The sequence below is a fragment of the Hirundo rustica genome, chromosome 1 (assembly GCF_015227805.2).
Source record: "Hirundo rustica isolate bHirRus1 chromosome 1, bHirRus1.pri.v3, whole genome shotgun sequence".
In the NCBI taxonomy this organism is placed as follows: domain Eukaryota; kingdom Metazoa; phylum Chordata; class Aves; order Passeriformes; family Hirundinidae; genus Hirundo; species Hirundo rustica.
In genome coordinates, this window is record NC_053450.1 from 59,157,523 (window position 1) to 59,183,206 (window position 25,684).

General features: G+C 39.4%; 1 protein-coding gene across 2 annotated transcripts; it reads left to right on the plus strand.

Moving 5' to 3' along the window:
• The first annotated feature begins 1,145 nt into the window (after window positions 1-1,145).
• Window positions 1,146-20,444, plus strand: CNDP1 (carnosine dipeptidase 1). 2 transcript variants are annotated; one of them, XM_040067232.1, is made up of 14 exons: window positions 1,146-1,268; window positions 3,943-4,106; window positions 5,376-5,476; window positions 8,971-9,089; window positions 9,890-10,033; window positions 11,291-11,453; window positions 12,548-12,636; window positions 14,626-14,823; window positions 16,234-16,318; window positions 16,840-17,000; window positions 18,356-18,520; window positions 18,705-18,846; window positions 19,254-19,401; window positions 20,249-20,444. In XM_040067232.1, exons 4-14 carry the CDS (start codon window positions 9,012-9,014, stop codon window positions 20,325-20,327), a joined length of 1,452 nt encoding a protein of 483 aa, XP_039923166.1. In that variant the 5' UTR covers window positions 1,146-1,268; window positions 3,943-4,106; window positions 5,376-5,476; window positions 8,971-9,011; the 3' UTR covers window positions 20,328-20,444. The 2 variants fall into 2 exon arrangements, with proteins under 2 accessions (XP_039923166.1, XP_058277134.1); XM_058421151.1 differs by lacking the exons at window positions 1,146-1,268; window positions 3,943-4,106 and adding an exon at window positions 4,409-4,477.
• The last annotated feature ends 5,240 nt before the right edge of the window (window positions 20,445-25,684 follow it).

Here is a 25,684-nt window from a genome sequence, read left to right on the forward strand (position 1 = left end):
AAAAGGCCCATGGCTGGCATAAGGTGCACAGTATGTGAGTGGTGCAGAGCCCTGGTTCAATGGGCATTTCGTCTGCTGAGGAAGGTGCTTTACCCTTGCTATAGGCAGTGACACTCGAGAGAAGGGATGTGCCATGAAATGCTGCACTCCTTCTTAAGGAGGTCACCAAAGCTTGGCAATGGTAACATTGTTAGCAAGATGTTCATGGTAACATCTGTTGTGAGTATGTGTGCATATATTCATATATGTATAAACTGTGCGTTCTTTTCTTTTTTAGATATTTAAGGTTTTTGTGTGTGTGTTTTTGTGGGTTTTTTCCAGATATTTAAGTTTTATTTTTGTTGTTGTTTTGTTGTTGTTTTTTGGTTTTTTTTAAATTCATTTAATCTTAAAAGGGCCTGTGTCTGTCAGAGAAGAACCTCAGCTTGCTTTGGCCTTCTCCCAAATACACTTCAGCGACAGGGGGACTGCAATGGAAAAATACTCCTAAGCCTTTCTTGAGAGGCTGTGGCTCCTGGGACGCCCAGCTGAGATGCAGAAGTCAGTGAAGTGTCAAACTGAGTTAACTTTGTGGTGCTCCGGACATGTGCCTTGAAGGACACCACGCACAGCACCGCCTCAGTGGCTCGTGCCATGACTCTGCCAATTCCTGGATCTCACAGAAAGCTGGGAGGAGGCAGTAGGAAGGGCTGCATAAACAAAGTGCTGCACGGTTAGTGTCAGCTTTACTCTGTGAGCCTGAAAAGCCAGTCTCTGGTGTGTCTGTTTGGAAATGACTGTGAGTTATCACCTGGATAAAAGCCTCACCTGCAAGGAGGGCATTACTCATCCCTAAGGAACACTGATGCTATTTGGCTGAGAAAAACTGTCTGAAGGATATCAAGATGGGAATAATCTCTTGCCATCATTTCAGTGTGATTAATATCTGAAAAAAAATTTGCTTAATTATTAAGCCAAATGAATTTAAAATGTTGCTTTTGGAAAAGTAGGACAGTCTCCTATCTCGGCACACAGCAGTGTACCGGAATTGGCACCGGACGAGAATTTGTTTGTTTCCCTTATCACTTAAAGCCTGCGTGCTTGGAACTCTGGGAACAGAGATGTTGCTGAATGATCCACCAGGTGGTGAGAGGGCTCCGTGTTATTGCTCTTCCTCCACACAGCACCTCAAATCTTTGTGGCTCTGCTCCTGGAAGGTTCTGAGCATCGTTGCTCTGTTCAGAGGAGAGTCTGCAGCCAGCTATCCTTGTGAAGCATCTCCTGCCTGGGTAAGGGCACCTTTTCTAAGTCAATCTCCTTCCACTGACAAACCCAGGTGTGAATATCGACATCCAGGTAACAACTACTAAATCAGGGCATTGGGGAACTTTTCCTCTCTCCCAGCACAATCTCACTCCACTGTTGACAAGTTCTCAGAGTGGACAACGTAGCTTAACTTGTGTTTTGTTGTCACTTGGGATTACCTTGAAGCATGGTGGCTGGGAAATAATCTAACTGCAGTGTGAAGTGAGAAGGAGCAAAGAGCTGCACAGGGAAGTAGAAATATCTGTAGGGGAGGGAGATTTGGGGAATTGTGTGAAAGGGCCTCTCCATTTCACACCAATACTTCTGGGATCAATGATAATTTATATGAAGGGAGTATATTGAGAAATGACAGTAAGCTGCAATAATAACCAGGTATCACTGGTATGACGTGATGCTAACATTCCTGCTTTTCTGCACTTTCAGGAAATGAAAAGTAGCTGTCTTGAACTACGTGAATTGTTTATATAGTGACAGGAAGCATTGAAAACCATCATATCATTTCTCTGTCAACGAAATATTGCTCCTAATAGCATATTTCTTACATATTTGCTCACTCAAACTTAGAATTGTAATTATTTAAGATATCCTTTTAATTAAGGTAACAATTAAAGCATGTTAATTCTGCCAAAGTGCCAATGAAGTGAAAGTACCATCACTTTGTAACCAAGTGAAGGTGCTACATTCTGCCCTCAGGTAGCAATAGAAACACAAAGTAGGGGACCATCTCTGCCCCAGATTATTTACATTTTCAAATAACAAGAGAAACAGAGCCAGTGATGCTTCACCCCAGCTTTATCCTATTGTTTCAGTTCTGCTTTTATTTTCCTTTAATCAGTCTATCTCCTCCTGCATAAACACTTACTGTATCCCAAAGAGGATACCCAACCAAACTGTTTGAGTTGGTTCTTTCATTTCTTGTAGTTAATAAGCTACCGTCAAAGAGTGTTTTTATTAAAAAGATAAACCTGCCTACATTTAAAAATCCTTCTAAACAATGTTGGCAATGTTTATGATATCCCATAAATGGAATAAGGGCCATAACAAAATAAATCTCTTATACTGTGGACCTTAAACCTTGTTCTAAGTTATAGGTTATAAAATAAGGGGCAATTAGAAATGAAATACTAACCTATAAAGTAATAATAACTTTTTTTTTTTCCCCATGATAGTATAGTTCCTCAGTAGTATTATGTAATAAATAGAGAAATAGTTGACTGGATCTGCTAGATATAGTAGATCTATTTTTAATCTCACTTGTACTATTCTAATTCAGGAATAACTCCAGTGTGAAACACTTAAAGCTAAGATAAATGAAGGCAGGATTCCTTTAAAAATAGAATAATTTTAAATAAATTAAAACAAACATTTAATTCCTCCCAAATTTTGCATTTCATTTTCAAATGAGTTTTTACGCATTAATCAAGTGAAAAACAAGTACTTAGAAAAAAGAAAGGTCTTTGTAAGACTCTGAGACAGGACCTCCCTTATTATTTATTATCTTATTGTGCTTATTACTGAATTTGACCGTGTCAATAAAGGTTCTTTCAAAATAGGCAGAGGACTTTAGGGGTAGAAATTTGTATGCAGACACAAGCACCTAAAATTTACTACAGGTTCAGCAGTTCTCCCTTCTGTTATGTGAGAGGTGGCAGCAAGAAAATGATGAGGCCATCCACACCTACGTACAAATGCTGCACATCCCACAGTTCTTTCCTGTGTACCTTTTTGCCATGAAAAGAGCAAGAGGCAGCAGGTCTTTCCAGGAAGAATATTTTTATACCCATGGTTATTTGATAGCAAACCAATTAGCAGAAAATTCTCTTGTGTAAATAGTGCATTACTCTTCTTCACTGGGCACAAAGGGCAATACTACTTCCTGGGAGAAAGGGCTTTGCCTTGACAGAAATGTAACCTTTTCCACTTTTTAAGACAAAGCCAAATCTACCTCTTTTCTCAGTCCTCCAACATACTACTGTAAAGCAGTAACAACTTATCAGCAATGCTAGAGTGCTTTCTGGCATTGAGATTCCTGTTGGGATACTGGACTTCCAGGAGGAAAAAGGAGATGGGAAAATTTCTCAGGACTTGATCTGTTATTGATTTGGCTATCTTGATTTGATTATTGTATGATAGAGAGGCAGAAGTGAGCATCTAAATCCAAGGTTAATCTTTAACTTAAAAATACCTCTTTGTTAACTGCAGAACTTATCAGTAAAATTGAAATAAAATGTCCCTGTTGTGCAGGTGAAAGAGGAGTCCTTTCCAGTTCAGGCTCTCATCATCAGCCACAAAGGCAGCTGAAAAGAGCATCTAAGGATAAGGGCTTTCTTTTAAAATATCATCTCTATTACAGCAAAACAGAACTGATAAACAGGATCTCACTTTTGGAGCATGGGCAGGGCTGGTCATTGCTGTTCTCCAAAACACCATTCAGGCAACTGATATTGCCACTCTTTAAGAGCTGACTGCTGGAAATAGCACTGGGTGTTGCAGGGTCACCTGCCAGCAAGTAGAGAGTTTACCTACGCTTCCCAACAAACATTTTCATTTCTACACAGTCTGTTGATTTGGATGATACTTCTTTGGGAATCTGCAAATGCAGTCTGGCACTGTGAACTGGCATTCGTTCCCCTGCAGGTGTCTGGATCTCCGAAGCTCCTGGTCATTACAACAACAGGGCTGCACATGGTGAGGGCTGGGCTTGAGAACTGCCACGTGAAGAGCTGTCACCCTCCTCCTCCTCCAAGGGTCTCACCCAACTTGAGAGGTGACTGTGGCTTGATTGCCTGCTTCCACCAAAGGTATGCTACTTGTCAGTGAGTATTGTTAAAGGAAGTTAAAAAATAACTCTTATCTCAGTTATCTGCCTTGATGGTGTTTGCCTAGAGTTCCTTTCAATGGAGTCCACCATTGATTTGGTAAATTAGTTCCTACTGCCATAAACGTCTTTATCTCCTTTCATGTCAAATGTACTTTGTTATTTGCGAACCAGATGTGTCCTGACTGTTCTTCTCTCTGATGCTTGCAACCCACTGTTCAGTTTTCATTGGCACTCTCCTCCCTACTCACACCTGAAACGCTGTGTTGCAGGGAGGGAAGCGCATGAAGCGCTTGCTTCAGGAGTGACAAGGAGGCCTTCAAAGCATGTTCAGGAGCTACTTCTCAAATGTTTGTAAGTTTAGTTGATATTTTATCAAAGAATCATCCTAGTTAAAAAATCAACTTGGATTCCTTGCTAAATCACCATAAAAGAACACTAAGTTTTCTTTTAACAGTGCTTAACAACATGGGAGGAAGAGAGACAAAAAATGTTCTTACTGCTAAGGAACAAAGGAAGACAAAGTGCACAACTGACTGTCATGCATTACTTCTAAAAATAGGCATACTACATTTTTCTATAGAGCAGCAACTGCTCCTTAAAATGACATCAAATAAAATACACTTGACATTGAACACTGAAGTCTTTGTTTAATATCCCCCCATCATTCTTTCAAATCATTTTTCCCCTCCTCAAGACACTGAGATATTTCAGCCTTGCCTGAAATCTCTCTACAGCTTTATTAAACTGACTCCCTTTTTGACATGAGCTGTTCCAGTTGAAATCCAAGTGCTCTTGAGCAGCATTTCGTGTATTAGTAGTGCATTAACATGAAGTTCCACCAGCTACTCCCCTCCCTCCCTCCCTCCCTTCTTCCACTACCGCAAAACATAGCTGTTACCTAATTTCTTGTTTGAATTATTAATATTTTGTGCACTCTGCTACTTGGTATCTCCTCACATTCATTTTCTGAACTTTGCCACTATTCCTTACTTTTGTTTACGAAATAAAGTATTTTTGTGATATTCTACAATCTTTCCATGAAGCTTGATCTGTTTTGAAAATATCACAGACTAATTCCAAATTTCCCTAGGATATTTTACTTGGTTGGTTGGTTTGTTTTTGTTTGGTTGGTTTTTGTTTTGTTTTTTTTTTTCCTTCACAGCATTTTAGCTTCCTTGCTTCATTTTCTTAAACAGTTAAATGCTAATGAAACATGACAAAGACATACATCTCTTCTGCATCTTTCCAGGTCATTTGCATGAACTGAGACAAAAAGAGAAAGATACCAGCGCCACAGCACACATCCTCTGTAAAACCCAAGCAGCCCTTTAGTGCTTCTGACATTAAAAGGTACGTATTTATTCAAGTCACCATAAGGTGACATATATATATATATATATATATATATATATATACACACACACACACACAAAATTTTTTTAAGAGTGAAAATGCATAGAATTCAGCAATATTAAAGGTTTGAATATAAGGAGGGGAAATCATATGTGATGGAGACACTGATATTTAAATCCATTGCATGAGCTTGGTATCTCTAGCAGCCGTGTTCTGACCTCCACCATGATCTTCCTTGTTCAAGCATGGCATAACCAAAAAAGATCATTTTTTTACATAAGTGAACCTGAGAAGCCTGTCTAGTTTCCTACAGTAAGGTAAATGAGGGTGCATTCAGTGGCCTCTGTCGTAAATGTTTTCCAAATGGTCGTTTGGAAATTACAGGGTAGAAAAATTAGTGAAATAAGTGTGAAACTAAGTCATCCAGCCAGCTTTGTGGTAAATTAAGATAATGGCCTTGATGTCTCTCTAGATGGACAGCTGATTGAAATCCTGGGATCTCTTGACCATGGCAAAACTAGATTTCATCCCACCTTCAGATGAATGCTCCCTGTGCCATTCCTATTCCTATCACTTTCTTCTGGGGGTGCAGTGCCTTGCACATTTCCAGAGCCCCTCACAAATGCACCCACCATGGTCCATCCTCTCCTCAGCTCTTGTGGGACCCAGCTCCCATGTGGAATACTCTTTATCAGCCAAGAGGACCAGCCTGAAGGTAAACTTTGTTCTCCTGGGACACACTGCTGGCTAAAGTGAGACTGACCAACATCGCACAAGCAGAGCCATTGCATGGTCCCCCAAAAGCGCACAGTGACAGAAAGAAAGCAAACAACATAAATGGCCTCTGTGCTCAGCTTTTACCTAATGCTGGTCATCTCCGAGTACCTTGAGCCCCTTTTGAACGTGACCTGCAATATCTTGGCTCAGACGCCCTCCTCTATCTACCCAGGCACCGTCCCAGCAAGTGCCAGTGTCTTGTCTGTGCCAGGAAACTCAGGCTCCAGTTCACCAATGTCCCGTTACCACCACCCAAGTGTGGGACTCGTGGTCTTCTCTCCTCTGCCCTGCGCAGCCTGGGGAGCCTTCCTGACCATGCCTGTGACCCATGCTCCTACTTCCCATTGCCCTCTGTAAAACAGGCTTCAGCTGACAAATATTTGCAGCCACTTACACAGTCCAAGGCTGGAAAAAATAGCCAGGCTGGGGGTTTTAAGTTTGGGGTGCTTGATGCAGAATTCCTGTTCTTAAGCCTTACCTGCAGAAGCTCAGTCCAAAGATGACTGTAACCTAAATTATCAAACCCTCATTCTCTACTGTGTCTTTGTTGTTAAATCCCAGGAGCTGTTTTGTCTCATCTAAAGTGTCCAGATTTTTCCATGCTTGTTTCAAAAATTCCTGTAATAATCACTTTTGCTTGAGGACAAATTGCTGCTGCTGTGACTAGTGATAAAAATATTTGAAGGGGATTGTTGATCAGACCCACTTCTTGCAGGTAGAGTTTACTGTTTTATGGAGAAAACAATGTGAGAAGTGGTACTTTGACCATCATTTAAGGCCGGAGTTTTGTATTTTAAAGATATTTCTATATTTAAATATTATGGCTAAATTTAATCTCTCCATCCTAAAAAACACCTTCAAATTTGGATTTTCTTGGCTCAATTAACAAGTCTTCTCCAAAGCAGTGCTTCGCAGCTTCACTCTCCTGCAAAATCAGCATTTGATCTCTTTCAATACCAGTGTTTCTCATGTCAAGAGATGTCAGGATCTGGACACTGGGAATTATATCTACTGCCAGAGGCCTTCTCAAAGCTTCACTTCAGAAAGTGAAGTAAACCTTGTAACCTTGCTTCTGAGGGAAGGTTGGAAAATGGGGCCCATCCTTCATACAGCCAGGATCTTCAGCCAGAGTGAACAATGTTTCCCTCATCTTGTTCATCATGCTTGGGCTTTCAATCTTTCTTCTCTGTCAGAGAAATATAATTGAAATTATTAATATTACCATAGCCTATCACCTTAGCAATGCATCAAAGTTAAGGAGTTATGGATGGACCTGCAACTATACCTTTCATTGCTATTATAGAATATCTTTAGAAAAGCACTGGGCTTTGACCTTGGAGTACATCCTATCAGAGCCTGATACAGCAGCTGTTCTGAATTTAGCCCAACCAAGTATTTAGCCAAGAATTACTCTGCTAATACCAATTCAAGACACTACAGCAACAACTTCAAGCAAACGTGAAAGGAAAACTGGAGGAATAAGAAAAACACACTTTAAAATCTTATTTTGTAAAAAAAAAAAAAAAAAAAAAAAAAAAAAAAAAAAAAAGATGGCAGAGAGGTTTGCCGGTACTTAAATGACTTCTGCACTTATCAAGTGTTTCAGTATTGTCACTGAAATCAACCACAAAAGCTATTTGTTTTCTAATATTCTCCAGTGTCAGGCTTATTTTCCCTTATTCATGTAAAATATGGAATGTGTGTCAGTGAATCAATTTTTCTGCCTTCTGGCAGTCTGGAGGGAGAATCATGTCCTGGGGTGCAGCATCACCAGCTGGGCAAGGGAGGGGATTGTTCCACTCTCTTTGGCACTGGAGTGGCCTCACCTTGAGCGCTGGGGGCAGTTCTGGGTGCCACAATATAAGAAAGACATGAAACCATTAGAGAGGGTCTGAAGTAGGATTATGATGATGGTGAAGGGCCTTGAGGAGAAGCCACATGAGGAGCACCTGTGGTCACTTGGTCTGTTCAGCCTGGAGGAGGCTGAGGGGAGACCTCACTGCAGTCCCAGCTTCCTTGTGAGGGGAAGAGGAGGGACAGACACTGATCCCTGTTGTGACCAGTGGCAGGACCCAAGGGAATGACCTGAAATTCTGTCTGAGGAGGTTTAAGTTGAATATCAGGAAAAGGTTTTTCACTCAGAGGGTGGCTAGGCACTGGAACGGGCTCCCCAGGGAAGTATTCACAGCATGAAGCCTGACAGAGTTCAAGGAACATTTGGACAATGCTCTCAGGCACATGGTGGGGCTCTTGGAGTTGTGCTGTGCAGCGCCAGGACTTGGACTCAATGATCTGTGTGGATCCCTTCCATTTCAGGATATTCTATGATTCTGGAAATGAAGAAAAAGATGAGTCCCCTGGCATCTGCAAGTCTTACCCTGGGGTTGTCTTTCCAGAACAATTTGATGCTTGTGTACAGAAAAACTGAAACAACAAATATTTCTTTAGAAAATGTTACCCCTAAGTTATTAATAAAGCTGAAACTGAAGATGTTCTCTCTTTGGTAATTTTTTCAATTTTTGCTGTCAGAAACTCAGCTGTGAATCAATTGAAGTTTTTTGTGTGATAAAATGAGTACACTTTCTCCTGGCTTGAGAAGATTAAAAGAGACTTAAATAAGCTCAGCACTTTGTAAATGTCTCTGCTTTCTAGTGCTGAAAACAAATGTATATTGCAGGATGTCTGTAATGTTGAATTTTATCCTTAACTTTCAGATAACATCCATTTCAGCCCTGTGCTGCTCTCTAAGGCAGTAATGTTCTCCTCATCCTCTTCATCGTTGGAGATGGAGATCTTCCAGTATATCGATGCACATCAAAATGATTTCATCAAGGTAGGAGCAAGATTGCAGTGAAATGATGAACACGGAGCTGCTGCCCCAGAGGCCTGGGCTCCTCTGGCAGGAGCAGTGCCTGTCACAAAGGTAATGGGTACGGTTCCAGGTCTGGCATCAGGAGTGCAATATGCACTTCACACAGCAAGGCTGTGAGGGGACAGACTGCTGGGGACCCTGGGGTGAAGGAGGGACTTTCATAGACTTGACAAAAGAGATGGTTGTGGGCATCCTTTGGGTGTGTTCAGAGAGAGGCTCCACTAAGCCAAAATGCACCTGCATGGGGCATGCAAGCCAGATAGGATGTTCACTCTCTGTCTGCTCCAGAACTGATTTTTGTAGGTTTGCTCTCTGCAGGGAGAGGAGTTTTGGTCCCATGCTGGTTTTTGCTTTCATTTTTGTCAGCCCACTGTGAAAAGGCAGATGCATAATTAGTTATGCTTTGAATCTATGAGCATATCTGAATCTTCATGAGGATAACCAAGGTAAATTGTACATAATCCAGTTTCTGTAATGCAAGCTAGTCAGCATCTAGTCTACCTCCTTTTCCACGGGATTTTAAATCCAGGGCTGACCATGAGAATGTTTAAGTGTGAGCACCCTCCCTGTTTAGAAAATCAGGAATCTCAACCCTGGGGAGACATCTAAGCGATCCTTCTCTATCCTGAAACCTTTGAGCATCCGTGATAATGTTGCAGTGACACAGAAAAGAAGTTATTTTTGAGTGTGAAATTTCTGATGCAAGGGCCAAGGACAACAACATTCTGGATCACCTAATTGCACAATTTCTTCCTGTGCAGGATCTGAAGGAATGGGTGGCTGTGGAAAGCGATTCTGTTCAACCACATCTGAGGAAAGAAGTAATGCGAATGATGGCACTGGCAGCAGACAGACTTACAGCGCTGGGAGCCACTGTTAATTTAGTAAACTTGGGTTCACATCAGGTGCTTATCTGACTCTTGGACTTAAAACATCATATCTACGTGTGGGTCTACCTGTTGCATTCAGTGCTATGTGCACATATCTCATGACATAGTGTTATTTTTTGAAAGCTAGATACAAATTTATCGATTTGTACCTGCATGTTACCTGCTGAAATCTGGTCTGAGAATTGAGAGCATACTGAGAACCACACAGGCAATCTAAATGCAAATTGATGTTCTGTGCAAAGGAGGGAGTTTGACACTTTTAACTGGAGGGAAGCAGTTTGCAAAAGTAAAAGGACTGAGATTTTTACTGGGGCTGGTTTTCAAATGTTTTCTGTAATGAAGCATGAGAACCAATACATCATTTGTCGCTGAACTTTCTTTATGAGGGAGGTTGTTTTTACAAGGTAAATGTTGTCAGAAAGGGTTAGCTACCTAGAGCATTATCTTTGGTTTTCAGAGATTCTGACAAATCATCCAAGCTATTTTCTTTCATTACTGGAAAGCAACAGGGAAGAATTCATCTCTGGGAAACCTTAGTCTCTAATTTACTTACCTTACTGTAGGCATGGGCTTTTTTCTGCCCTGGGCTGTTACATTCCTACTATAACGGGAATTCAAAAGTTCAATAATAGTGATTCTCTTTTCTCTGAGGCTTTTGGTGGGGATCCTGATTCTTAGCACAAGGACCTGGCAGTACAGCAACACTAATATTTCAGGTTGTGTCATTTGATAGTTGCAGAGAATGCGATTGGACCATGGAGCTCTTCTGCACAGAGCCACACTAGAGGATTAGCCTTAACCTGTTTTTAAAAGAGTCTGACATAGCTACTGCCTCCTGCCAGCAACACTCTTTTTGGTTTCTATGTTTGAGCTAACAGGCCTCCTGCCCTCTGTCTATGGTGAAATCAAACCCCAGATTAATTTGCGTGGCTTTTTACTATTCAGTATCACAATAGATTCTATGGCACAAGGTTACCTCTGTCTTCTCCAGTGCTGGGATGTGAGAGCTTAGTGAGGAGGGCAGTTATGACAATAAAATGTTAGAAGAACTCTAAGAAGTCCAGCAGGAAATAAACAGTTGAAGACAAAGGCGTTACTTTCTCTGAACAGCTCAAGACTGGATTCAGTCAGATTTATGCACTTAATCAAATCAAAATCAATTGAGTGTTGAAGTATTTTCAGTACTGAGAATTCCAGACTTTATTGTACATTTGTAAGTTTTAGAAGGTTTGGTTTTCCTTAACTCCCTTTTTTTTAAACCTTTCTTTGCAGTTGCCTGATGGCCGAGTCCTCCCACTGCCTTCTGTGATTCTTGGGGAGCTGGGGAAGGATCCACAGAACCCCACTGTATGTTTCTATGGTCACGTGGATGTTCAGCCTGCCAAGAAGGAAGATGGCTGGAACACTGACCCCTATACTCTGACTGAAATCGATGGTGTGCATATTTTCATAAGTTTTGAATCATTATTTGAATACAAGGCTGTCTGAGGTTCTGAATGGGAGAAGAGTTCCCGCATATTTAACCAAAGTGTGAGGACTTCTCCTGTGGAAATCTCTGGGACATGTCCAGCAGCTTTCAGCTCTGATGATTGTTCTGTGACTAGTGAGACCTGTCAGTGACTGCCTAATATTTGGTGTGGAAAAGCGATGCGAGGTTAAAGATGCTTTATAGAGTATTCAATAGAGAATCCACTTCTGCTAAAAGTTCTTACAGGATTTTTGCATCCACTACTATCGTTCCTTGCACCTCCTGCTCTCGCTCCTGCCCTTTTGTCCTTCCACCTGCCGTGCTGGAGCAAAGGAAAGCATTTGTGGTGGAAGAATGAGAGGACCCCTTAATGTAATAATTCTTCCAGCACAGCTAGCTGACTGAAGGAACAAAAATAATGGCTAGAGGGTCAGCAGATAAGTAAGACCTCAGAAATCCTGATTCCCAGGCTACAACTGCTGAGTTGCCCTTTCTCATTATCTGGGATGAATTCCTAACAGCCATACTGGCATAATTCTTCTGCCTTATTTCAGTGTATATCCAGTGGGGCCTGCTATAGAAGTTTATACACAGGGACAGATTTCAGTTTCATGTACAGTCATAACTGTACATGATGAACAGCTGGAAAATAAATTACATACTTAGACTTGTAGCTATATTTCTGCCATGGCATTTATCTGTAGGGCTCTTGCTACATGTTACTTGGTCTGAACGGTGTGTCCAGAAGCTACATATTGTGCAAACCCTTCAGGCATATCTGGTATGAACAAACAGTTCCTGAGAAGAAAAGTGAAGCTCAGTAATCAGCATGTAGCAGAAACCCCAACATGATATATATAAAAGGAAGGGAAGGGGGAGAAAAGTGTACCAGTCCATTGGGAAGCACCTTGTTTAAAATGAGTCAGTGAAATCCTGGCACTTTTTTACACTTCTTCCCTTCATCACTAAAGCTTCTGCGGCAACTGGAATTTGCAAATTACATTGAAGTGATGAGGAAAAATTCGAAGATTGCTTAAAAACTTTCTTCTTTTCTTTTTAAGGAAACCTCTATGGGCGTGGAGCAACAGACAATAAGGGACCAGTCCTAGCTTGGATAAATGCAGTGGAAACAGTTAGAGCCTTGAAATTAGTAGGTATCAATGATGATTTCTTTATTATAATTGCTAATTTTTGCCATTTACTATTATTTGATGTTATTATTTATTATATCTCTGGAGGGGATGTATTTACATTTCTGAGTGAGATGATACCTCTCTGTCCCAACAGACTACATACAATTTGAAATATTAGCTATTTCTGATGCAACACTTAGGGCACTGGTCCCACTCCAGTAAGAATTTGTCTTTGAGCATTTCTGTTTTGAACAGCCTGTCTGCAATGTAAATAGTCTTGCAGCCATTGCCCTGCAGAGGAAAGCCCACAGGGTAGCATTCAATATGTATTACATGCATTACACAGCTCTGGTACCCTGTTCTCTTGAGAGCCTTTAAAATGGTAAAATAACAGACATTACAGAATGCTCATGAAGTCTCATCTCTGCTGTTACATTCTGCTAATCTCTGGTTTTGTCTGCCTACGAGATACCTTCAATTTATGTGTCTGTGTGAAGAGAACAAGCATCTAAAAATGTTCATCCAGAATGGGCTGTTATGTCACCAGCACGTTAGATTTATCAAAGCAAATGCTTTGAATGGGTGCATTTGCCAAGTACAAATACCGTCGCTGAGTCTGACATATTTCTGAGGTCAGACATTTGCCTAAATTACTATAATGACCAACATAGTCATCTTCAAATAATTTAATAATTTTGGAGTAGTCCTACCCGCAAAGTAAAGGTAAAGCAAAATATATTTTAGGCTTGTAACTGGGTTGACTACCATTCTCTAAGGTGAATTTGCATGGCATATTCTGATAGTGTGCTGAGAAACAGTTTTCTGTCTCTGGTATGACATTATGGCACAAACTGAACATTAAGTCCTGATTTTTTTTAAAGTCCCCTTACAACCTTCTGGAAAACATGTTTTTCTTGTATCGATAGTCCTGAATTGACTTTGGTCTCTCTAAAGTGCTAGAAAACACACACATTATTTGCCTGAAGAGTCATTATTTGCCTGAAGAGTAGTTGTTGTAAGTGGATTTGGTTATGGGTCTGACATCTTTCTGTTTTTTTCAAGTCACTAATAGCTATCTTGACATTTTAACAAGAAACTGAAAAGGAATTTTTGTCATTTGAAGCTTTTCTCTAGAAAACAGCACAGAACATCAAACCATATTCATTAACAGTTTGTTTTTAAAATTTCTGTGGCCAGCTGATGATCCATCAGTGAACCCATCCATGACACAAATTCATTTAATTTTACACATTGGTTCTTGCCTTTAATCTGAGCATTGAATCAAAAGAGAAAACATTTTAAAACCTCTAATGAGGGAATGAATTGTAACAGGAAACAAAGTTGAAATTTATGTCACCTATGGGATGTGTCAGCATTTTCAACTCCCACTATTCCATAATAAAACTTCTCCTAATTACTCTTGGAAATGCATCCTTATCAACCAGTAGGCTTGCAAATTTATTTGTGTTAAAAAGACAGTTATAGTAGAGTCACTGACATTGTTTTTATCACCATATAAGTCTGGTCATAGACAATGTTGGGAAAACCAAAGCCAATGGCTCCCACATGGGCAGTAACAGTGGAAATACAAGAGGCAGGAAATTTTCTGTGAAAATGCTATTGCTATTACAAAGTTAGAATTTCCAAAGCAATTAGACTATTGAACAGCACTGAGAGAAAGCCCATGTAATGAGATATTCCAGCAAGTTTTTTGAAAACACAAAGAAGAAAAAAAGACATCACTTATTCTCCTTTAAAAATAAAAAGTCAAAAAATGAGGAAAAGAACAAGTTTTTCTGCAACTTATATGTGTCAATCAATGGCTTTTCTAATGAAGCAAGCTATATATCCTACATACTCATCCTACATCTTTCTTATCCTAACACAATTTGTACAGCAAGCCAGCCTGCTCCCAATTTTAAAGCTTAAAAAAAAAAAAAAAAAAAAAAAAAAAAAAAAAAAAAAAAAGCTTGTTTCTTACACAGATTTTTCTAATTTTTATGTAGATGCCAGTGAACTTCAAGTTTGTAATTGAAGGCATGGAAGAAGCAGGATCCTTGGGGCTAGAGAAGCTACTTGAGGAAGAAAACCAGAGCTTCTTCTCTGATGTGGATTATATTGTAATTTCAGACAACCTGCGGCTCAGCAACAGGAAGCCTGCCCTTACCTATGGGAGTCGGGGAAATGCCTGCTTCTTTGTGGAGGTAAAGGACACAGGCTCACTCAAACTGAGCCTCTGACACACAGCAATGGTGTAGCTGTACTTACATCTGTGTGCAGGAAGACACTGAAGGAAAGCTTAATATTTACAAGTACAGAGCTTTCTTCTGCATCCCCTTTGGCTTCTTGCAGATTTCCCTCCTCATTACAGTTCAATTAGCCTTATTTACTTCCATTAACTTCTCTTCAATCATTTCTTCCCTTGATCTTCCCTTTCCTATCCCATTACTCTCCTGCCACTCCTCCAGCCTTTTCTCATCCTCCCCTCTGCACATCAAATCTGTTCTTGTGCAGCACCATCCCTACACCTGACTCTCCAGCTCTCTCCAAAAACATCTCTTCTGCTGCTCTGCCCTTTTGCAGCAGATAATCCTTACTACAACGAGTCAGCCTAAAGGGACTCAGTTTGGTTGGATCTCTGGGTTTAAAAGCCACACACAATTTTTGTAACCATTGGCAGGAGCAAATAAAAGTTCACTGTAGCCAACAAGCAATATTTAGCAGGCAATGTGAGCTACTGTGAAATAAAGAGCAGAAATTTCTCTTCCGGAAATGCTTCCTGATGAAGCATAAAAGGAATTCAGAGAGAAGATTAAAGAACTTGAGAACTAAAGGAAAATCTGCATTAACTTTTATGTCTGAAAAATTATTATTTTTTTTTTTTAACTAGAAGAGCCTTGGCAGCCTTGATTCAATTCTTCTAAGTCTTGGTTAAGAAAAATGATGCTAATAAAACATCAAAACTGATCTCTCCCTGCTAGTAGACAGTTAGCTGTAATGAGGTTTTGAGAAGAATAAACAAGTGCTTTGCAGGAAAATATTTTATGATAAAACCAAGTATGAAAATGTGTCTGGAAAAAGAACCCATTTAATAACTCAAATGCCTCTATTATAAAGTCTTGTTATTCAAGAGACCTATAAATTTTTATTTGTTGCAATCTTGAATTAAGGTTGGACATATATCCTTAATATCAAACAAGATTAATTTTTGCCTTTTTAAAAGAAGATTTCGCATTAAATAAAAAGGGTAGACAACTTGAAGAATTTATTCTCCAATATTAGAAACAGTAATAATATGCAAATGTTTAATGTATTATGTCTTTAGTCTTACTGAGGCAAAAGAGGGAGTGGAGGAGGACCCTGGCTCTCAAAAGTGTGAGTGCTACAGACAGCTGAATTCTCTCTGTGGTGGTTGACCACAGAGCTCTTCTCTGCCAAAGCAGATTGTTCCTGACATGATGTTTTCCGTTTAAAAATTAAGAAAAAAAAAATCATTTACTGTTCATTTGTGTTCTTGTTTAAAAAAAACCCAACCACCAGTCACTGTGGAAAACAAACACTCACAGAAGAATAAGGCAGCAAGCGTTTATATGTAACCAGTGGTTTTGGTACAGGTTGAATGTGGCAGCAAGGACCTTCACTCTGGAACTTTTGGAGGCATTGTTCACGAGCCGCTGCTGGACCTGATCGCGCTGCTGGGTAAGAACACACATCACTGCCCAGGAGCAGCTGGGGAGCACCACCCATGAACAGCCTCATGCAGGTCAGGGCCACATTCAATTGTGGTAAGGCAAGTCTCATTGACGAACAATCCTCAGGTTTCCAAACCTCAACGCAGCTATGGTGCTGGCAGCTGACCTCAGTAAGGCCAGGACTTCAGACATGTTAAACTGATGTCAGTCACACATCAATTAAGAACATTTAAGGATTACAGACAACTTTAATACATGGACACATAGCAGAACATGGACTTTTTAATGCTGATTGGTATCCCATTAGGATGATGTTTTCATGTCGGAAGCTGGGCTGACACAAACAGCAGCTCAATGGTTTTCTTAATAAATATGCAAATACATCAAGTTAGGTGTCACAACTTGACAGATGCAAACAGTTGATGGGCTTACTCATTTGGTAAAGAGCTACATAGAAGGAGAAGGTTATGACTGCCAAGGGGAAGAAACAGGCTCCATTTGTACTGATATCTGTATCTTATTTTGTAGACAGCCTTGTGGATTCCACAGGTCGTATTCAGATCCCTGGAATCTACGACAGTGTTGCTGCCCTGACGGAGGAAGAAAGGAAATTATATGAATCGATTGAATTTGATTTAGAGGAACATAGAAATAACTGTGGTGTGAAAAAATTCCTCTACAGCACCAAGGTAACATAGAATCTGTATGAATTCTCAGCAGAAAGAATTTAAATCACCTATTTGTAGCAGTTATGTATAAAGCCAAACTGAAAGAAATTTTCAGTCAGTGGCAAGCTCAAAATAAAATAAAGGAGCACTGAGAAGTAAAAGATAAATAAAATTAGTCTGCTGAAAATGTAAGGCACTGCATCTGGGGAAAGTAATCTGAAATATGAATAATCAGTTAAAAGGAATAATAACAACTAACAGTATAATGCTCCCTTCCTTGCCTACGCATTCTCTCCCCCTAAGTCTAATCAGCCAAATAAAACATGCATTAAAATGCCTATCAATTTAGGTTACATAGTAGGAAAGAAGTTGTATTCAGCTCTAAAAAAATGGGAGGCAGCTTTAGGCAGATATGTTTTGGGTGGTTTTTACTGAATACAGATTTTGATGTCTGCCAAGCCTGCCATAAAACATCCAAAGCTACAAGCCTGTCCTTACCAGTTAATTAAAAATTATATCCTAAATAAAAAAAACCAGCAGGTATGGGCTCACTTGGAAAGATCTCTCTGCACAAGAGTGGCAGCTGGGAGAAAGGAGTTGATTTAAATTTTTTATCACTAACATAATTATTCTAGTGTAGATTCTGCTAACAGGGATGCTTTTGTTTCCAAGAAAAAGCTTTCAAATTACCTAAAGCTAGACTGTAAGAGTCAGTAATACAAATGTATAATGTAACGATACTATCTGAGTTTTGATGCTTTACCTATATGAGGATGAATTGATGTAAATTTTATGTGTAGATAAAGGTCTAGTCTCATAAAACTGAAGGGAGGCAGCAACACCCTGAGATTCTTCATGAAGACCAGTTTATAATTCATATATTTCTCCAATTTTTCTCAGAATAACAATCACAATAATTTTGTTTCCTCTCTGTATCTTCTCCAGAAAAACTTGAGAATTATAATCTTTCTTACTGTGTTATTTAGTGTTCATTAGTAAAGTTTCTTCACTGGTGTCATCTGGGATGGATCTGGCTGCATGGTTTTTCCAGTGACAAGTTCCGGAACAACTAGGCAGTCAGATCAGAAGTAGTTCTGATACTACTTTGCACTAGGAAAATTTACTTCCAAGATTTTTAAAACAATGCTCTATTTTTCTTATTTTTCATGGAAAATTGTTACCATCCAAATCTTTCTACGACTGAAAGTTGCAGTATTTTTTTAAAATGAAAATACATGTGCACGGGTTTAAATTAAAAATCAAAAAGCTTTAAAATACAAAGGTCTCCAAATACAAATTTTAAGATGGAAAAAGCTTGTTTATATCAATTGTGGCTGGTCCAATGTAATCCCTTATATTTTCAAAATTTTTCAAAGGAAGAAATACTTCTACACCTGTGGCGTTACCCCTCTCTCTCTATTCATGGGATTGAAGGAGCTTTCCATGAACCAGGCATTAAAACAGTGATTCCAGCAAAAGTAATTGGCAAATTCTCAATCCGTCAGGTCCCCGACATGGACCTTTCGGTTGTGAAAAAGCAGGTAAGAGACAAATCATTTTTTTGGCCACTACTGTGCAAACGAAGTCCCTCTTAGCACCTCACAAATCTAGACTTGTAGTAAACCGAATGTTTTTAGCATTTACTTGTTTCCAAGGGAAGTAGGAATGTGGGTATAAGCTTGAGTTGCAAGATGAATGCTTTTTTGAAAAGTATTTTCCCTACAGGTGGTGGAACACTTGGAGAGTGTCTTTTCCAAGAGGAACAGTCCAAACAAACTGAAAGTGTCCATGCCTTTGGGTGCGAAGCCCTGGCTTGCTGACGTTAATGATCTACTATATAAAGCAGGAAGAAGGGCAATAAAAACAGGTGTGTTCCTTTTTAATTGTTGTTGTTGTTCTTAGTGTGTTTGCAAGTGTGCAGGGGCATTGTGCTCAACAGTAGGGCAAAACAGATTTCCCAGTTCAGTGCTGCAGCCTCTCACCCTTATAAATCTTATTGATTTTGGTAGAACAACTCATCAGCATCTTCCAAACTTTGCTAAATGTTGATATGTTTTATAGGAGTAGCCAAAAGCCCTCATTTACTTATTTTTGTATTGATAAGAAAACAGAGCTTTATGGAGCAGAGCTGATTTGTGAAATCAATTGGCTGCACACTCAAGCCCATTTCTACTCAGAAGCTCTTAGTATCAGCTCATTGCTTAGATATATGATAGCATAAAAAAGCACCTGGATTACACCTATTTATTAATTAATTTTTCCCATGTATTTCAGTTTTTGGAGAAGATCCAGATTTCATTCGTGATGGCTCAACAATTCCTGTTGCCAGAATGTTTCAGGCCGTAACACAGAAAAGTGTGATGATGCTTCCGATTGGAGCAGCCGATGATGGGGAGCATTCCCAGAATGAGAAAATAAGCAGGTTTCTTTCAATTGTCTGTTTTTGCTATTAGAGAAGGGGAGAGAACTGAAGTCCCTTGGTACCCATGAGTTAGCATGCCCAGATGGGAAGCTTTGCTGTGCACTGGGCAGCCCAAACCTACTATCTCCAGCACACTAGTTGCTGTGCTAAACAGAAAGCAAAATTCCCAGTCTAAGGCATACCATTATACACTTTTCACAGGGTGTCTATTCGGTCTTTAAATTCATCACATTGGCAATTGTCATTTCACTAGCAATGAAATTTGCCTCTGGTCTGAAAGATGATGGTGTGGATGGGCAGTCTTCTGCCACAACATCTATTTTGAAGTGTGCCAGTCACAGGCACTCATGGTTATTTAAGGATTTTGGTGGTTTTCAGTATAAATGGCTATAAAGATTTGTTTATAGTCCAGGGACCAAAACTAGCATAATTATACAAAAAATAGCTTAAACTTGTCACTAGTGTTCATTGTTGGAGACACCCTGGTAAACCACTATTCAGTGTGTTGCCTGAACACTTGTGCACATTCTGAGTCAACTCATGCTGAACTCTGGAAAGAACAGACTCCTACAATAATTCTCAAATTACTTTTTGTCTCACCTCAATAAAGCCTCAATGCTGCTGGCTACAGGTAATACCAATTTGGGGATGTAAACCTGGAAAAGGTTTTCTGATGTAAATCCAGAGGAGTACCAAACTGAAGGGTGTCCAGCATTTCTGTGTTTTTGGGGGTTACCAATCTTGCAAATTCCTCTGAAGACTCACACAACTTCACTGGACTATGTTTCTCATTGTGAGAGCAGTTCAGCCTGACAAGACTTCATTGTGTTTCTTTCCTTCTTCACAGACACAACTATATTGAAGGAACCAAGTTGTTTGCAGCTTTTTTCCTGGAGATATCAAAGCTACATCAGAACTTACATTAAACTTCCCACACAGAGACTATCGACTGACAGACCATATCAAGAAAATCAGCAAAGCACTTTCTTAAACTTTCTAAGTTATATAAATCACATATTCAGTGGCTGTGAATTGGTGGGAAAAAAAAAAATAAATGCTGTGCTCTTTCCTGGCATACTACTAAGTGGCATGCATTTGTGATATGGTGCATCAAGCTCTAATGCTGTAAAACAGGGTTAGGGATAATTCATTCTTGCTGAATGGAACAAGTTAGATTTTAGTTTCAAATTTCAGGACAAAGGGAATTTATACATCCATTTTATCAAAATGACTTTATTTCTGTTACGTAGTATCTCTCTTCATGCTGCCTAGCTCACATTCTAGTTTTTGAATATGAACAATACACACTGTAGTTTCCTCCTAACTATATGCAAAATTATACTTACATAATTCTTTGAAGCAAGATCTACTGTCAAATTAATCTCTTTCCCTGTCCTTCACCGAAGGTTTTAAATAGGAAGTACAATGAAATGTTCTTGTTGAGTTTGATGTGAAGAGTTGCCTATTCATATCTATTTATGGTATAATCACTGAGGTAAGTAGAACTGCAACAATTAATAGACATTTCCAGGTCTGGATTCTGCCTTCCCTCTCATCCCCATCACCTCTTACTGCGCTACGAGCTGTTGTTTTCTTCATGTGACTTTCTTCCCATACAATAGACAGAGCTTTTTTCTGGCCAAAGTCTATCATCAGAAGGGTGTTTTTCCACTCAGTTAGCAACTGGTTGTTAATTACTTTTAAAGCACCAGTTTATATTAATAATTAAGTCAAAGGCAAACGATATATTTTGAAATAAAAACAAATCAGTTGAGAGCTCTGTATGCTGTTTAGGCAAAACATCCAGCACAAAGATCACAATTCAAATCTAGATTTTTTAAACTTTGAAATGTGATTTTTACTCTAACACAATTAACACACAACAAAACCAACTGAACTAGCTATCCCTGCTGTTAAAAAAGTTACATTAGGTAAATTACAGAAAGTACTTGGGAACCTTCCTTTCTCTCCTGTTACCTCCCTGCAAAAATCTGCAAGAACAAGATGTGGATGGGGATTCAATAGAAGGGACTACTCATACAGTCTCAATAAACACCCATTATCAGCCCTACTTGGGACGGTGAGGCTCACAGTTCAGCTGCAAGTAAGGACTCTGGTTCTGGCTGCTGACGGTGTTAAAGGGGAAAAGGAGGACTCAGTGCAGTCTCTTATTTGGCACTGCTGACTGCAGAACTGCAGTGTACTCCAGGACAAGGACCAAAAGTCTCAAAGACCAGAAGACTCTGGTTTGCTCATCATCACCTTGGAGAATAATTCACTGAGATCTCCCAACTCCCTTCACCTGTTGAAAGCTTTTAGGAGCCAGCATGGTAATGAATGTCGCAGGGGTGAATATTCCAGTGTCTGCCCAGGACTCAGGGCAGTTAGTCCATGCCTAAAAGCTATCACACCATAGAGGTACATGAGGTAATTTTACTGATATATTTCAAGACGTGTAATTGACATAAAACATTGCAATCTCTGGGTTTGCAGTGGTTTTACAAGTTACAGAATCAGACTCACAGAATATGCCAAGTTAGAAGAGACCCACAAGGATCATTGAGACACTTTTAGTCCTGTACAGAACCATCCCCAAATTAGCTTGAAACATAATGGAAAGAGACTTCTGCTCATAAATATGACCCTTTTGGCAGAAGAGTTGAAAAGCTGGTGAGATTGAGGTGGCAGATTTCTTAATGAAAGAGAGGTCGAGACTGTGTTTTAGGAATATGACTACTCTGAAATACCACTATAATACATGCTGTCTGTGTGTTCTACAACATTATGAAGTTGGAATGGAAGATGGGCTTATGTATTTTTTACTGTTGCTCTTTGGAATGACAAATAAAATAGAGTCAAAAAAGAGCATCATTTTATAAGCACAGACACTCTCAGAGCAGTGCACTGAAATGAGGTTCTGCTCAGAAATGGCCACTTACTGTCAAGTTAAAACTGTGTGAGTGAAACAGTGGGGCCACTGAATTATGCAGACCATCTCCATGCCTCCTTCAGTCCCAGAGGAGAGAAAGAGCATAAAACTTCAATTTCAGATTCTCCTGTACATGAAAGAAAGAAAGCATTGGTAAAGCAGCTCCTGGGGTATAGAGATCTACTCTTTCCTTCTTAGATCAAGAATGAGTATCCACCTTGTCTTTCCTTTTTTTTATTTTTATTTTTTAATATTGTGCAGCATCTCATTAGCCTTGTGAAAAAAAGGAACGGTGTGCATTTTTCTAAGGTCTGTAGTGTTATACCTTTCTAGAAATGCTTCTTTGTGGTTGCACTAACAGCTATTTGTTGCCACAGGATAATAGGATAATAAAAGGATTTAGGTTGGAAGGGACCTTAAGGATCATAGAATCATAGAATTGTTTGGGCTGGAAGAGACCCTTGGACTAGACCCATCTAGTCCAAGCCCACTGCAATGAGCAGAATCAAGTAGATCAGGCTGCTCAGAGCACTATCCAAGCTGACCTTGAATGCCTCCAGGGACGGTGCATCCAGCCACCTCTCCAGGCAACCTGTGCCAGAGCACACCTAACAGTACTAGGTTCTATACATAGCTGGTCAAGTTCTGCCTATCTCCCTGGTAGAGGAAGACTTGTCCCAAGTCTTCCATTTTCTTATAGGCTGTACATCCATGTTGTAGGGAATCGCACACTCAAGAATGGGATCATATTTTTCTACTGATTATTAATGTGAAAGAATAAATTAGAACATTTTAATTTCCATTTGAAATCAGGGATTTAAGTGTGAAAGTCGTTTTTTTATTTTAGATAAAGACAGTTTTTAATCCTTAAGTAATGTCTCAAAAGAGAAGACTGAAAAGTGTGTCAGCTAAAATCATGGAGAATAAGATGCTGACAATAGGAGCAGAAGGCATAGAGAGATGAGCAGCCTCCTAAGACTGAGAACTAATCACAGGTCCGCTTAGCCTGTGAAAGTGGAAATTAGGTTAATTCACATAGTTATGGTTTTCCTTTTCAGTCACACTACTCCCAAGAAGTTTAACTTTGACTCCTGCTAGTTATTCCTTTCAGAATACAGCATTTGGCTTGTTTCACAAAATGTTATAAAATGCCTTGCTAGTTAAGGATGTTCATAGTCCATGTTTGGATACGGAAGATTGTGCAACTGTGCACAACCTGTGACACAGAGGCCCATGCACACTATCTGGTGCCACCGAGGACCCATGGGTTCCCTTGTTTCTGCTGGAACATTCCAGCTGCAAGTAACATGTAAAGTTAAAGACTTATTGTTCCAAGGTGAAGCTTAACTGATTTTCAAGTTTATACCTTGTATCACAGAATATCTAGAATTGGAAGGGACCCATAAGGATCGTTGAGTCCAACTCCACGCATCTGTATTTGGAGCTGCAGACACATTGTGCCCTTTAGGATGTGTGTCATTAAATATTTTAAACAAATATATGAATAGAAAAATATGAACAGTTCCTTGCTAACAGAGCACAGATTTGTTCTACTTTGCTCTACTGCCAATTATTTCAGTGATCTTCTCACCAGCATTCTTCAGAACAGTGTATGAAGAACACCTCCACATTGCAGATAATTTCAACAAATACGTAGCAAAGGTTTTTCTGCAATGCTGCTACATTTGATTACATAAAACTAGACCAGGAAATTCAAAATTATTTAACAACACAATCTTGAAACCTCTTTTCATATTTTTTTTTTCAGCTATGAACTTGAACCACTCTGAATCTTCTTCCTCAAGTCACTTAGAAGTCATTTTGACATTTCCACTACTTTCTAAGGAGGTAAGTCACTGTCTCTTGTAATGGGAGGACCAGCAGCTCCCAGTTTTCAGCTGGTTGTCATAGGGAAGGAGCTGTTTGGATGGAAGACAATGGAGACAGTTTCTAGTTACTTTATCCACTCTCAGAGTTTTAAAAAATTGCAAATACTATCTGAAAATGTTATGTTATATTTTGTTATGCAATTTCACTCAGGTTCTTTGAGTGAAACCTGCCACATTCACTTACTCCTCAAGGCAGGGACAACAGCTGTGTTTTTTTGTGGACTTAAAGAGATGAGTGAAAGCGTAAGCACACTTCCAGAGGCGTGAAATTTGGATTCTTTTTGCTAAGAAACTGTACTCTTGGGAGGGGAAAAAAGCCCGACAAAACCTTGCTTAAGCTCCAAAGTTCACCCTGCATAAGGTGCATCCCAACAGCAAATAAAAATAGTCACCTTCCTTACTTGAGCATTTGAGAATTTCAGTGTGTAATGCAAAAATTCTTCCTTTAGAGTTAACAGTATAAACACATTCTTATTTCAGTAGATGTAGTTCTAACAGGACTAGGATGCATGTGCCAGGTGGATAATATGTTGACTTAGTGAAGATGAAAAATAAGGACTAAATCTCTATTTCATGTAGCATACTTTTTTGCATATTATTTTCTGATCTGCTACCACATTAAATCTTAATGTATCAATGCATAATGTACTAGACTTGATGTTTGTATTTGAGATATCTGTCTATTTGAGAAACTTGCTTTGTGAGTTTGCAAGAGATTAATTATACAGTCCCAGAGCTGTAAATTCTGGCGAGCTGGACATCTTCACACATAACAGACAATACAGGGTAACAAATGACTCTCATTTTACTGCAATGAATTATTTTTAATATTAAATTATTTTTTATTAAAAGCCCACAGTACAAGAAAACTAAATCCTTGGAGGTTTGGCAGAGTCAGCCTTTGGGCAGACTTAAACACATCCGTAGTTAAATGAAACCAGATCTTGTGGATGTATGTGTGGATAATGCTGATTTTGCTAACTGACTCAAAATCATTTTTATTATCTTTCACTGTGAAGTAACATGACATATCAGCCAATTGCATGTTCCCCATTCAGCCAATTGCATGTTCCCCATCCTTCCAATGCAGTGAAGTTTGGTTGAGTTTTTTTTTTTTTAATATATGTAAGAATAATTCAAATATCATGCTAGTCTTTTTATTTGTGGAATGGAAGGGGAGCTTAGAATTGAAATTGTAAAATCTCTGTAATAGAAACCTGAAAATATTCAACATGACACACTCCCGACATATACTCTTCTGGTGTGAAGAAACAAGTGGTGGAAGAGCCCTCATATGAATTTCATGTAAGTTTACATCACTCTTTTTTTACAATTAGAAATTCAAGAGTTAGTACTGCTTGTCTCCTGTACATTATTGCTTTCCTGGCGAGGCATCAAATTCCATAGGCAGGTTTAATATCCTCAAGGCAGCAACCTTGACATTCCAGTGACAACTTTGAAAGAT